Below are 15,402 nucleotides of genomic sequence, written 5' to 3'. Positions count from 1 at the left end.
CCATTACGCACACCTGCCTTCCCTCGTCACGCGCATCAGCGATATTGGACTCATCTGGACTCACTCATCACCTATTATTACCTCCCCTATATTTGTCAGATCCCTGCTCTGTTCCCCGCTTCAACATTGATTATCTTTTTTGTGTTACCTGTTTGCTGATGCTGTTCCTGTCTCGTTCCATGTCCGTTATTTATTAAATGTTTTACTCCCCGTACCTGCATCGTCTCTCCAGCGTCATTCATGTGACAGAATGCAGAAGCCATCACACGAAGCATCGGGGAGTACTGGCATTCCGGTTGGTATGGTGGCATCGGCTCTGGGTTGCCACCAATGAAACCGGGGTTGCCTAGCCAGCTCGTCAGGCTTCCACGCCCTAGCTGGCTCGAGAGGTTTCCTTGCCCCAGTTGGCTCAGATGGCGCCCATCCCACGTCGGGCCTCAGCCTGTTTGCTGATGTTGTTCCTGTCTCGTTCCATGTCCGTTATTTATTGAATGTTTTACTCCACGTACCTGCTTCGTCTCTCCAGCGTCATTCCATGTGACAGTAATCTAGCACACCTTATTCTAATTATTAGCTGGTTGATAAACTGAACCATGTTAGTTACAACTGGGGTTGCAGCGAAAACCTACGGCAGGGTATCTTTCCAGGAACAGGTTTGGAGTTAAAACCTACAGGAGGGTGGCTCTACAGGAACAGGGTTGGAGGAAACAACCTACAGGAGGGTGACTCTGTTAACCCACTGTTCGTGGATGTCGGTTAAAACTTCTTAGGGCTGAGATCCCACTAAAGGGATCGATATGACAACAGCCAGTGAAAGTGCAGGGCGCCAAATTCAAAACAACAGAAAACTTTACGGGAAAAGCACACCATGCAATAATCTGAGGATGGCGCTCAGAGCCCAACCCAGGCATACAGATACCTGCCATGTTGTGTAGTCAACATTAGTCAGAAATAGCATTATAAATATTGCCTTACGTTTGATAATCTTCATCAGAAGGCACTCCCAGGAATCCCAGTTCCACAATAAATGTTTGTTTTGTTCGATAATGTCCATCATTTACGTCCAAATAGCTACTTTTGTTAGCGTGTTTTGTAAACAAATCCAAAGTCACGAAGCGTGTTCACTAGGAGCAGACGAAATGTCAAAAAGTTCCGTTACCGTCCGTAGAAACATGTCAAACGATATCTATAATCAATCTTTAGGATGTTTTTAACATAAATCTTCAATAATGTTCCAACCGGAGAATTCCTTTTTCTGTAGAATAGCAATGGAACAAGAGCTCCCTCTCACGTGAACTAGCATCACGAGCCTGTGGCACTCTGCCAGAACACTGACTCAAAGAGCCCTTATGAGCTTTTTCTTTACAGTAGAAGCCTCAAACAAGTTTCTAAAGACTGTTGACATCTAGTTGAAGCCTTAGGAAGTGCAACATGACCAATATCCCACCCACTATCTTCAATAAGGAATGAGTTGAAAAACAACCAACCTCAGATTTCCCACTTCCTGGTTGGATTTCTTCTGAGGTTTTTGCCTGTCATATGAGTTCTGTTATACTCCCAGACATCATTCAAACAGTTTTAGAAAATTCAGAGTGTTTTCTATCCAAATATACTAATAATATGCATATATTAGCAACTGGGACTGAGTAGCAGGCAGTTTACTCTGGGCACCTCTGGGCACCGTATTCATCCAAGCTACTCAATTCTGCCCCCAGTCATAAGAAGTTAAGGCAGCCCCCCGCACCTCTCTGATTCAGAGGAGGGTGGCTCTCCAGGAAAAAGGTTGGAGTTTAAACCTACTGGAGGGTAACTCTCCAGGAATAGGGTTGGAGACGCCTGATATATAGCCACAGATCCTAAAGGTAAAAAGTATTTATGAAAGATGTCCATTACATATCTTGAAAATGGATCATGTATTAATCGTGTATGGATCATGTATGGATCAATTCTGTTTTGAAATGTGCATATTATGTGTTTTAACCATTGTTCATCACAGCTTACAGCTGTCCTGAACTGAACTGATTTGCTACAGTGCACTATAAGAATACATTCATAATCCATAATAAGTGTGTGTTCATTTTGGAATTTTCATGTTCTAAAAGAGATTCACACAATGTGCGAAGACATTTTCCTTCATTTTTGGTACAGCAGAATGTAGCCCCGCCCATTAGACCTTAAAGTGCTTCAGATGCCAACAATGGTCTGATTCTCAAGAATAGGAGGTGTTCTTAATGTTTTGTACACTCTGTGTGAACCATTATCACTATAGAAAGAGTTAATGGAAGTGAGGGTGGTTACAGTAGAATCATTTACTTTGTATGTTGATTCATTTGACAGCTCTTTGTTTGATTGTGTGATTGTTTAATGAGTCATAAAAAGCAAATACAAGGTTTCAACTTTGGCATCCAATAAATATTGTATTTTTAGCTGCTCTGTTTCCTTCCGCTTCCTGAGTCACTACTTGAATACAATTAAACAGGAACCAATCCAGTGGCAGTTCAGCTGAGTTGCCTCTGTGTTACCACAGGCTTTGCATCGCAGACGCCATGGGCAGCTCCTACAGTAATCACATTTGTTTGAGCTGCAGAGAGGGGCTTTGCTTCAGTAAACAACTCAGAGAGATGAGATACACCCTTCTCCACAGGCCTCCCCTGAGCTGATTTACACTTTTATAGCATGACATCCTTCTCAAACCCTCAGCACTGTTTGATTTAATACAGCAGATTCCAGGTTCATTCGTTAATGATGCTGATTTTATTGTGGGACTTTCTGGGTATTGTCAGGATTAGGGCTTGTTGTGGAAGATATTCAGTTATCTGAGATAGATGGCACCCAGTCTCTTGATTGTGTGTCAGTGATTAGATCAGTTGCAAGTTATGGTGGAAGTTACTGAGAAAATTGACTTCATTAAATAGTCTGTGTGTCCGTGTCTTGAATTGAGAGCAAATCATGATGGATGTTGCATTGTGAAAGATTATGGATATCACTTACAGTGCATGTTGATAACCAAAATTGTTCCTGACAATATTATTATTTTCCTGTAGAACTTTTCACAGCTGTATAATAGAGTTTGTTGTTGTTTTCACTCTATGCTGTATACGGAAGAGTATTAGGGTCAAGTGAAGAGAAACATGTAATAAACAGCAACGATTGATGATATTTGGATTATATTTTTTTGCACGATAGTGCTTTAAAAAAGTGGCAATATTTTGATAATAAAGTGGCAATATTTCGAGAATAAAGTCCAAATAAAATTTGAGTGAATGAAGTCACAGTATTTTGTGAATAAAGTGGTAATATATTTTAAATAAAGTGGCAATATTTTTAGAATAAACTCCAAATAAAATTTGGAGAATAAACAAGAATTTTAATTTTGAAAATAAAGTCTCAGTTATATTTCAAGATAAACACTGTTAAAATTCCTGCAGTTAGATAACCCGGTGAAACTATACTTTAGAAATGGCATTAGTAAGAAGGAAATACTTTCTATTTTAGCACATAATGACAATATTATTATAAGTGTTAGAACCTGGAAAAGGTTGAGCCACAGATTATTTTCAGAAGGAGGAACCGTGGTTACATACATAGGTAGAGACGGGCAGGTTGTGTGTGTGTATGCTAGTGTGTGTATGCAGCTGTGTGTGTGTGTGTGTGTGTTTGGGTGGGGAAAAGTAGAGGCAAAACAAACAAATGGCCATCAATCTAATGATCTAATACACTCGTTCAAACAGGCGTCACTGATCACTCACACTTATAATTTTTTGACTATAGGCATACACTCTTCTAACGGTCATGGTGCATTATGAGCGCAGACAAAATACTTGAATGGCACTGTCATTGAATGTGAAGAGAACTGGGTTGAGTCCCCGTCAATCTGCCCTCTGGATTATTTACAACGTAGCCTAGGCGAACACGTTGCAAACAAATCTGTGCCTAATGGAAACTAGTAATGACCTTATCCATGGTGCTTTACTAACAGTAGTATTTCCCCCTTATGGTAACTATCCTTCTAACAACTATAGGCTAGTATGCTACGTGAGCACACCCAATTTAACAAATGACCTTGGGATCCTTGAGACTGGGGGCTATGTGTGTGCATGTGTCCCATGTCAAGCTGCTTCTCTAAATTCACTACAAACAACTATTTTGCAGCCCATTATAAACCTATAGTGGCCCACTAGATTGAGAACCCTAACCAGTAAGCTGATTGTACATTACAGTTGGCAAGTGAAAGTATATCATAGTCCTAGGCTTCGGGAGGACTTTACAGTGAAGACGGGGTTTTACGCATGGGTCTATAGGAGGAGAGGCAACTCAAGGACCACACCTGGATGCTGTTTGGATATATTCATAGATGGACTATCCTTTTCTTGAAATAATCATTGATCTAAATATAGGCCAATTAGATAAATGATGATAGGTTATATAGGCTATAAAGAAATAATCACTGATCTGACATGACTAGGTTGGTAGCCTAGCATAATAACTCTTTTCACTACCCAGCTATCGGTGATGTCTTCAAGGATGGGAGGAAGGAAGGTTATCCCAAAAAAAGGGGCATCATCTCTGTTAAAGGCTACGGTTGAAGTCGGAAGTTTACATACACCTTAGCCAACTCCATTTAAACTCAGTTTTTCACAATTCCTGACATTTAATCTGAGTAAAAATTCCCTGTCTTAGGTCAGTTAGGATCACCACTTTATTTTAAGAATGTGAAATGTCACAATAATTACTGAGAGAATTATTTTTTTCATCTTTTATTTCTTTTATCACATTCCCAGTGGGTCAAAAGTTTACATACACTCAATAAGTATTTGGTAGCATCGCCTTTAAATTGTTTAACTTGGGTCAAAAGTTTTGGGTAGCCTTCCACAAGCTTCCCACAATAAGTTGGGTGAGCTGGTGTAACTGAGTCAGGTTTGTAGGCCTCCTTGCTCGCACACGCTTTTTCAGTTCTGCCCACAAATTTTCTATGGAATTGAGATCATGGCTTTGTGATGGCCTCTCCAATACATTGACTTTGTTGTCCTTAAGCCATTTTGCCACAACTTTGGAAGTATGCTTGTGGTCATTGTCCATTTGGAAGACCCATTTGCGGCCAAGCTTTAACTTCCTGAACGATGTCTTGAGATGTTGCTTCAATATATCTACGTAATTTTACATCCTCATGATGCCATCTATGTTGTGATCATGATGCCATCTATTTTGTGAAGTGCACCAGTCCCTCATGCAGCAAAGCCCCCCCACAATATGATATTGCCACCCCCGTGCTTCACGGTTGGGATGGTGTTCTTCATCTTGCAAGCATCCCCCTTTTTCCTCCAAACATGGCCATTATGGTCATTATGGCCAAACAGTTATATTTTTGTTTCATCAGACCAGAGGACATTTTTCCAAAAAGTACTATCTTTGTACCCATGTGCAGTTGCAAACCGTGGTCTGGCTTTTTTATGGCGGTTTTGGAGCAGTGGCTTCTTCCTTGCTGAGCGTCCTTTCAGGTTATGTCGATATTGGACTCGTTTTACTGTGGATATAGATACTTTTGTACCTGTTTCCTCCAGCATCTTCACAAGGTCCTTTGCTGTTGTTCTGGGATTGATTTGCTGTTTTCGCACCAAAGTATGTTCATCTCTAGGAGACAGAACACGTCTAATTCCTGAGCGGTATGATGGCTGAGTGGTCCCATCGTGTTTATACTTGCTTACTAATGTTTGTACAGATGAACGTGGTGCCTTCAGGCATTTGGAATTTCCCAAGGATGAACCAGACTTGTGGATGTCTACACATTTTTTGGCTGATTTCTTTTGATTTTCCCATGATGTCAAGCAAAGAGGCACTGAGTTTTAAGTTAGGCCTTGAAATACATCCACAGGTGCACCTTCAATTGACTCAAATTATGTTAATTAGCAGAAGCTGCTAAAGCCATGACATAATTTTCTGGAATTTTCCAAGCTGTGTAAAGGCACAGTCAACTTAGTGTATGTAAAATTCTGATCCACTGGAATTGTGATACATGGATTTATAAGTGAAATAATCTGTCTGTAAACAATTGTTGGAACAATGACTTGTGTCATACTCAAAGTAGATGTCCTAACCGACTTGCCAAAGCTATAGTTTGTTAACAAGAAATTAGTGTAGCTGTTGAAAATGTAAACTTCCGACATCAACTGTATTGTCTCAGCTATACCGCAAACTTAGGCTAACAATTGTTTACCTTATAGACTGGAGGCTAGACCTGTTGGCTGTTAGGATATAATCATGGAACTTAAAATTACTTTCTTAGATGGGGCTTTACCCAAACCATTGCCCCCCAGCCCCGTGGCTATGCAAGGTCCATGACAGAGGTTTGGAGGCAGCCTTTGAGCCCAACAGGGACACGCAATCCTACTCCACGCAATTTGTGACGTACATTAATAAGATAATATGCATAGGCCTATGAGGCTACTTCATTGGAAGTGTAGCCAAATAAAACACCATGCCTATACACACACACATTTGTAAGTTAACCTTTTGTTTCAACGTATATGTTGCTGGCCTAGCTGTTACTTTCTAAAATACACTATGCACGCGTAGGCATATGCAGGATATTAAGGATAACATTGTGCGAATTCGAAGGGAACCATGCCAGGGACAATGCCATGTATCTTCGCAGTCAGACAGCGCACCATGGCCGTTAGAATGGCTTTGCTTTGGGGATACTGTGTGTGTGTGTGTGTGTGTGTGTGTGTGTGTGTGTGTGTGTGTGTGTGTGTGTGTGTGTGTGTGTGTGTGCCTGTTTGAACAAGTATATTAGCCCCCCCCCCAACTGGAGAATTCCTTTGTCTGTAGAAATGCAATGGAACGCAAGCTAACTCTCACGTGAACGTGCGTGACCAGCTCATGCCACTCTGGCAGACCTCTGGCTCATTCAGCTCCCATTCCCCCCTCCTTCACAGTAGAAGCATCAAACAAGGTTCTAAAGACTGTTGACATCTAGTGGAAGCCTTAGGACCCCATAGACACTGCATATTTGATAGGCAATGACTTGAATAACTACAAACCTCAGATTTCCCACTTCCTGGTTGGATTTTTTCTCAGGTTTTTGCCTGCCATATGAGTTCTGTTATTTTTTTATTTTTATATTTCACCTTTATTTAACCAGGTAGGCTAGTTGAGAACAAGTTCTCATTTGCAACTGTTGACCTGGCCAAGATAAAGCAAAGCAGTGTGACACAGACAACAACACAGAGTTACACATGGAGTAAACAATAAACAAGCCAATAACACAATAAACAAGTCAATGACACAGTAGAAAAAAATAAAGTCTATATACAGTGTGTGCAAAAGGCATGAGAAGGTACGCAATAAATAGGCCAAAGGAGCGAACAATTACAATTTAGCAGATTAACACTGGAGTGATAAATGAGCAGATGATGATGTGCAAGTAGAGATACTGGTATGCAAAAGAGCTGAAAAGTAAACAAAATAAAAACAGTATGGGGATGAGGTAGGTAGATTGGGTGGGCTATTTACAGATGGACTATGTACAGCTGCAGCGATCGGTTAGCTGCTCAGATAGTTGATGTTTAAAGTTGGTGAGGGAAATAAAAGTCTCCAGTGATTTTTGCAATTTGTTCCAGTCACTGGCAGCAGAGAACTGGAAGGAAAGGCGGCCAAATGAGGTGTTGGCTTTGAGGGTGATAAGTGAGATATACCTGCTGGAATGTGTGCTACGGGTGGGTGTTGTTATCGTGACCAGTGAACTGCGATAAGGCCTAGCTTTACCTAGCATAGACTTATAAATGACCTGGAGTGGGTCTTGGGGCAGTATTGAGTAGCTTGGATGAATAAGGTGCCCAGAGTAAACTGAAAATGGCTGTGTTTTTCTGTGACTAGATGCAGACGTAACATAATCGTTTGGTGTGCTTTCGTCATAAAGCCTTTTTGAAATCGGACACTGTGGTGGGATTAACAACAAGTTAACTTTAAAATGGTGTAAAATACTTGTATGTTTGAGGAATTTTAAATCTGAGATTTCTGTTGTTTTGAATTTGGCGCCCTGCACTTTCACTGGCTGTTGTCATATCGATCCCGTTAGCGGGATCTAAGCCATAAGAGGTTTTTAATAGAGGCCATTACTCTGTTTTCTCATGCAATTGCATAGCCTATAGAAATGTTGCGACATGACGTTTGCATTGATGTCAGAGTGATTAGAGTGACAATAGAGTGCTGAGTACCAGGCAGTTAGCAAGTTTGGGTAGGCTGCTAATGACCATCAGCAGCATCAGAGCTTGGGGAATATTAATTACTGTGACTAAAAGGTCATGTGGTATTTTACTGCCATCATGACTCGTGACCGCCTATGTTGCGGTAGTACGGTCACTGTAACAGCCCAATCCATGAATCCTATCTGTCTTCCCTGATCGCTTGTCAAGCCAGGATGTTGTGCATGGCAGCTTGCAGTGAGTGTACACTGAGCTGCTATTATATTGGATCCATTTAATAGAGCTTGTTTTCTGCCCTGATCAGACACACTCTGTACATAGCCTAGTAGGAACACACTGTTAAATATTTGACATTCCCCAAACAATTCTTTAGAATGTACTCTACCATTTATTGCCTGTTTCCGTTTTCTCACGGCTCTGTCAGAGTAGGAGCACAGAGCGGTTAGAGCGAGCATGGGATGGGAGAGGTAGAGTTGTGAGATGAATGGGACATTGATTTATGTGAGGGCTGGGTGAGGATTTGAATTTTACGAATAATGGTTGCCCAGGGCCATTGTAGCAAAGACTGTTGGGTTCATAATTAGGCTAAGCCAGTTAATGCTCGTTTAGATTGCTTAAAGCGTTCTGAGGGCAACCGAGCTGAGCCGTACAGAGATAATTCTTATACTGACAAATTAGTCTGCATGCTTATTGCTTTCAGACATATTAATAAATTATGAATGGCCCAGCTCATGGATTTATCCTCCTGCATTCTATTTTGATTAAAATGCACCATCCTTTGTATGGTGGCAGACCTCTGCCTGATGGCTGTCTGACAGATTCCCTCTCCTTCTCTATTTCTTCTTCCTCTCTCTCTCTCTCTCTCTCTCTCTCTCTCTCTCTCTCTCTCTCTCTCTCTCTCTCTCTCAGAATACAAAATACTTTGGACATTCATATACATTGGATAATAAGGTAAAGGAATCTTCTCTTTTCTCCCTCCCTCCATCTCTCAGGACCAGTTGCAGTGATCAGTGGTGAGGAAGACTCGGCTAGCCCTCTTCACCATGTCAACCATGGCATCATCACCCCCTGTACCCTTGACGCTGGGCCAGATGCTGTGGTCATCGGGATGACCCGTATCCCTGTCATTGAGAACCCGCAATACTTCAGACACGGACACAACTGTAATAAGCCTGCTACCTGTGAGTACACATCAGCTCTGTTGACATTCACAGTCATTCTTATCATCCCTCTGTATGTTCCTATCAACATGGGCTAGTGTTAGCCCAAGGCCCAAAATGCCCAAGATGCCCTCTGTACCCCTTCAAACAGAAATAAATTATTTAGGCCTACCTTAAAAGTCTTTAAATTATTATTTTTTATATCATAGAGAAGCAGCACAATGTTTCACTGTAGGTGTGACCATTGTTTATTAAATCCTTCACATACATTTATTAATACGATATAGATAAAATCATATAATTTTCCATGTTGCCTTGATCCCTCCTGATCTGGGACTGTGGGAATGTTTCATTCTTTGGGATTTAAAGGTATTGTTTACTCTCTGCAGGTAGTGTCATGTTGCTCTATATATGATCCACTTCAGAACCATGATTCAGAATTGGTTATGAAGATGGTGCGGACAGATATGGCAGCTCTGCCTTTAGCTCCTAAGCAACTTTGCATTATTTCATTTTTTTGTGTGTTATTTCTTACATTATTAGCCCAGAATTTTTTTTTGTGTTATTACATACAGCTGAAAATAGTTTTTGGATAACAGAGCAGCGGTAACTCACAAGCATTTCGCTACACTCGCATTAACAACTGCTAAATATGTATATGTGACCAATAAAATTTGTTTTGATTTTGATTTACTGTCTTTCCAAAGATGTACAGTATTTATGTCCTTTATTTTCTACCTCTACACACTGCATTGGCAGTGTAACCATTTCCACTGGCTCTCTTGTATAGGAATTATTCTTTGTAAAATTGTCTTGATTTATATCTGCCTCTGAAGATGGTGTCTCATGAATCATTCTCTCATAGGTTCCAGAAACCTACATCTGAACGCAGACTATAACGGCTGCTATATTCACTCATTGTCCATGTTGTGTGTATCCAAGCAACTCCTTATCGCCATTTAACTCTAAATACGTTTTGTTTGCTCACAAATGTTGCTCCTATTGGATTTCTTTTGAAGTTGAACCCCCAGTAATGTCCCCATTTTCACATCCCTTGAAAAAGACTGAAGAGCAGCTGATTACGTTAACTAATGCTGTGCAGTCTCTCACATTGACTTTCCCCCCTCTTGCAATTCTATTCGCAGTTCTCTTTTTTCCTAATGAATTGGTTTTCTTTTTATCGTTCCAAAAGTTGTGTATTGATTAAAGGCTTTGATCTCTGCTACAGCTTTTTTTTTTTTTTACACACAGATTTGGTTGAGTGTCTCCCCATATAGACTGATTGGAATTACTGTATGTGTCTATCTGAAAAAGAGTGAGTTTTGTAGGGAATTTGTAGCTGAGGGCTTAATTTTTCTGCAGGTGCTTTCAGTCCTATGTTATGCATGAGCCATTTAACAGGTCTCTTTGGCCATGTACAGCATTTTATATACATTACCCTCCATAATTATTGGGACAGTGAAACATTTTTTCTTAATCATGGTAGCATCCACATTAATGTAGAAGTGTTTAGAAAAATATTATATTCTTATTTACAATAAAAAGGGACTCCAAAATGACACAATACATTATTTACCACTCATTTCTATTCTGCACAAAATAATCTGAAACACAACCAAAACAAACAGAAAATCACAAGCTTGATGCAGTTGTTGTGTGCTATGAATATGTGACCAAATACTTAACTTTTTACTACTTTAATATATATATATAAGTGAATTTGTCCCAATACTTGTGCTTCCCTAAAATGGGGCACTATGTACAGAAAGCGATGTAATTTCTAAACGGTTCACCCGATATGGATTAAGATACCCTCAAATGAAAGCTGGCAGTCTGTACTTTAACCCCATAGTCATTGTTTGATTTCAAATCCAAACTTTTGGAGTATAGAGCCAAAAGAAGAAGAAATGCTTCACTGTCCCAATAATTATGGCGGGCACTGTATCTTACTATTACCACACATTCCTTTGCTGTTAGGCTACAGAATGTGATATTACTCTGTAGCAGCAGGCTACGTTTATCTGACCTGGCATGGAAAATGTACTCTAAGTGTACAAACATTCTGTAGTACCTTCCTAATATTGAGTTGCACCCCCTTTTGCCCTCAGAACAGCCTCAATTCGTCGAGGCATGGACTCTACAAGGTGTCGAAAGCATTCCACAGGGATGCTGGCCCATGTTGACTCCAATGCTCCCACAGTTGTGTCAAGTTGGCTGGATGTCCTTTGGGTGGTGGACCATTCTTGATACACACGGGAAACGGTTGAACATGAAAAACCCAGCAGCGTTGCAGTTCTTGACACCCCTTTCAAAGGCAATTCAATCTTTTGTTCTGCCCTTTCCCCTCTGAATGGTACACATTCACAATCGATGTCTCAATTGTCTTAAGGCTTAAAAAACTTTCTTTAACCTTTCTCCCCCATTCATCTACACTGATTGAAGTGGATTTAACAGGTGACATCAATAAGAAATAATAGCTTTCACCTGGATTCAGTTGGTCAGTCAATGTCATGGAAAGACCAGGTGTTCCTAATGTTTTGTACACTCAGTGGAGATCATAACTGTAATTGGATCAATACTAAATGTTGGAAAGGTCTGCATCCTCTCGAGACACTAATTGTTCACATTTCCGTGAATCTTTGAGAAAAAAAGATAAATGGATGAAAAATGATAGAGGCACACAAGAGGCAAGCAAAGCCAATATCCGCTGTTCTATCTGATACACAATCAAGAAGTGCCTGGTGGCTGTGGAGAGAGAAACTCATCATGAATGGCGTGTAAAGCAGCAGGATTTGTCATGTCAGATGGAGGACATGCTACAGTGCGTGATGTGAATTTAAGATGAGTTACTGGCACTCTCCTGCAGCCACGGTTCTCATCAAAACCAGCAGGGCTATGTTTAACTAAATGAGTGGTCCCACAGCTCACACACCTGACTCTGCACGCACACACACCTTCAATATAGTCCAGACTCCCGGGGCTCGCTGGGTTCGAAAGGGAGACCCAATGAGAGAAAAGGAAATCACATTTAGTCCTGAAAAATACATTGCAGGATTTATACATTATACATTGCATGAATCTTTTAAGCCAATCCATCAGGTTCTCGTGTGTGTGTGTGTGTGTGTGTGTGTGTGTGTGTGTGTGTGTGTGTGTGTGTGTGTGTGTGTGTGTGTGTGTGTGTGTGACTGTTCATCTGTGTGTGACTGTTCATCTGTTCATCTGTGTGTCTACTGTGTGTCTCTGCATGTGATGGCTTTGTACAACAAAATATCAGAAACATTTAGTATATTGATCATTCATTATATAGTACTCTAGGATCCAAATCAAATGGGGATGAAAATGAAGTAAAAAAATGCCCTTTATGACACTTTGTGCTATATACTAAACGAGGCATTGACTGTTCAAAATGAAATACCCAAAACAGACAGACACTCAGAGAAACACTGCTCGGATAAAGCTGACCTCATGGACTTTAAGTAGGCAATGAGATATATTCAACCAATCAATGAGCAGAGAGGAAAAACCGAGACCTACTTCATCCTCGTTGACTTTCCTTCAAACAACACTGAACAATGTGGGTTTCTTTCCTCCAAGAGATCAGAAAAGTAGAAAGCAATAAGTATTTACACAGCGTAGTGAAATTCACTGTGAAATTACATTTTTTTAATGCTTGATGTCTTAATAATTTATTTAAGCAATCGTCAAATATCATCCTCTTTTAGTGCAAGTGGGTATAAATGTTCTTCAAACAGGTTTAGTACAGGACTATCATATTGGAAAGATGTGTCCTTTCGGTTTCTGATAAGTCATAACCCTTTGTCTGTTTGTGATAATGGATTTATTCTAATATAATTAAGGTAAGACTCACTTGAGCTCTCTGTAGACAAAAGATGTCACCAACAAGATGCTAACTTTTCTCTTAGCAGAGACGACAGCAAACCTTACCCAGCTCACTCCAGGGCATTTTAATACGTATTTACAGCAAGAGCGAGATCCAGTAGAAATTCATGGCCCCGAGGGTGCTGTCGTTATTTTCTCTGTCTGAGCATAAATCACAGTGTTGTTCCCCTCAGCCAGTCTAATACCGCGGCTGATGAAGAATCAGGTCCATCATGGAAATCACCTTGTGTGGTTATAATCACTGATATTTCAATTACTGCAACAGTAAATCCAATGGCTTCATCTAGTGTCACGCACGTACCTGTGGCTTGCGTTGATAATTCATTGGTCAGCTTTACCAGATATTTACCAGATATTTCTGTGGTTTATATTTAATACTACTTTAATACTATAGGCAGATGGGTTTGAATGGAAATATATACTGAATAAAAATATAAACGCAACATGTAAAGTGTTGGTCCCATGTTTCATGAGCTGAAATATAAGATCCCTGAAATGTTCAATACACACAAAAAGCTTATTTCTCTCAAATGTTGTGCAAAATGTGTTCATAGTACAACCCTGTTAGTGAGCATTTCTCCTTTGCCAACATATCCTCCTGACAGGTGTGGCATATTAAGAAGCTAATTAAATAGCATGGTCATTATACAGTTGCACCTTGTGCAGGGGACAATAAAATGCAACTCTAAAATGTGCAGTTTTGTCACACAACACAATGCCACAGATGTCACAGACATTTTTAGGGATACTGCAATTGGCATGTTGACGGCAGGAATGTCCGCCAGAGAATGTAATGTTCAATTCTCTCCCATAAGACGTCTCCAACGTTGTTTTAGAGAATTTGGTAGTAAGTCCAACCGGCCTCACTACAGCAGACGACGTGTAACCACGACCAGCCCTCCACAGTCGGCTTCTTCACTTGCGGGTTCGTCTGAGACCAGCCACCCGGACATCTGATGAAACTGTGGGTTTACACAACCAGAGAATGTCTGCATAAACTGTCAGAAACTGTCTAAGGGAAGCTCATCTGCGTGCTCATCATCCTCACCAGGGTCTTGACCTGACCGCAGTTTGGAATTATAACCAACGTCAGTGGGCAAATGCTCACCTTCAATGGCCACTGGCACACTAGAAAAGCTTGCTTTTCACAGATGAATCCCGGTTTCAACTGTACTAGGCAGATTGCAGACAGCGAGTATGGCGTCGTGTGGGTGAGCGTTGTGTGGACAACAACGTTGTGAACAGAGTGCCCCATGGTGATGGTGGGGTTATGGTATGGGCACGCATAACTGACCGACAATGAACACAATAGCATTTTATCGATGCCAATTTTAATGCGCAGAGATTCCGTGAAGAAATCCTGAGGCCAGCTGTTGTGCCATTCATCCGCCACCATCACTGCATGTTTCAGTATGATAATGTAGTGCCCATGTCGCAAGGACCTTTGCACAATTCCTGGAAGCTGAAAATATCCCAGTTCTTCCATGGCCTGCATACTCACTAGACATGTCGCCCATTGAGCGTTTGGGATGCTCTGGATCGAGCTGTACGACAGCATGTTCCAGTTTCCCGCCAATATCTAGCAACTTTGCACACCCATTTTTATTTTATTTTATTTCACCTTTATTTAACCAGGTAGGCAAGTTGAGAACAAGTTCTCATTTACAATTGCGACCTGGCCAAGATAAAGCAAAGCAGTTCGACAGATACAACGACACAGAGTTACACATGGAGTAAAACAAACATACAGTCAATAATATAGTATAAACAAGTCTAAATACAATGTGAGCAAATGAGGTGAGAAGGGAGGTAAAGGCAAAAAAGGCCATGGTGGCAAAGTAAATACAATATAGCAAGTAAAACACTGGAATGGTAGTTTTGCAATGGAAGAATGTGCAAAGTAGAAATAAAAATAATGGGGTGCAAAGGAGCAAAATAAATAAATAAATTAAATACAGTTGGGAAAGAGGTAGTTGTTTGGGCTAAATTATAGGTGGGCTATGTACAGGTGCAGTAATCTGTGAGCTGCTCTGACAGTTGGTGCTTAAAGCTAGTGAGGGAGATAAGTGTTTCCAGTTTCAGAGATTTTTGTAGTTCGTTCCAGTCATTGGCAGCAGAGAACTGGAAGGAGAGGCGGC

General features: G+C 40.7%; 1 protein-coding gene across 1 annotated transcript in view; it reads left to right on the top strand.

Annotated features, from left to right (window-relative positions):
* The window catches only part of LOC139386570 (NT-3 growth factor receptor-like), a 287,619-nt gene that overhangs the window by 235,151 nt on the left and 37,066 nt on the right, over positions 1-15,402 (top strand). The window contains exon 12 of the mRNA XM_071132265.1: positions 9,197-9,385. Coding sequence (XP_070988366.1) covers positions 9,197-9,385 — 189 coding nt within the window. The remainder of the gene's footprint in view (positions 1-9,196; positions 9,386-15,402) is intronic.

This window comes from Oncorhynchus clarkii, chromosome 1 (assembly GCF_045791955.1).
Source record: "Oncorhynchus clarkii lewisi isolate Uvic-CL-2024 chromosome 1, UVic_Ocla_1.0, whole genome shotgun sequence".
NCBI classification, from domain to species: Eukaryota; Metazoa; Chordata; class Actinopteri; order Salmoniformes; family Salmonidae; genus Oncorhynchus; species Oncorhynchus clarkii.
The sequence above is the reverse complement of the archived record's forward strand: the minus strand, read 5'-3'. Positions and strand labels throughout refer to the sequence as shown.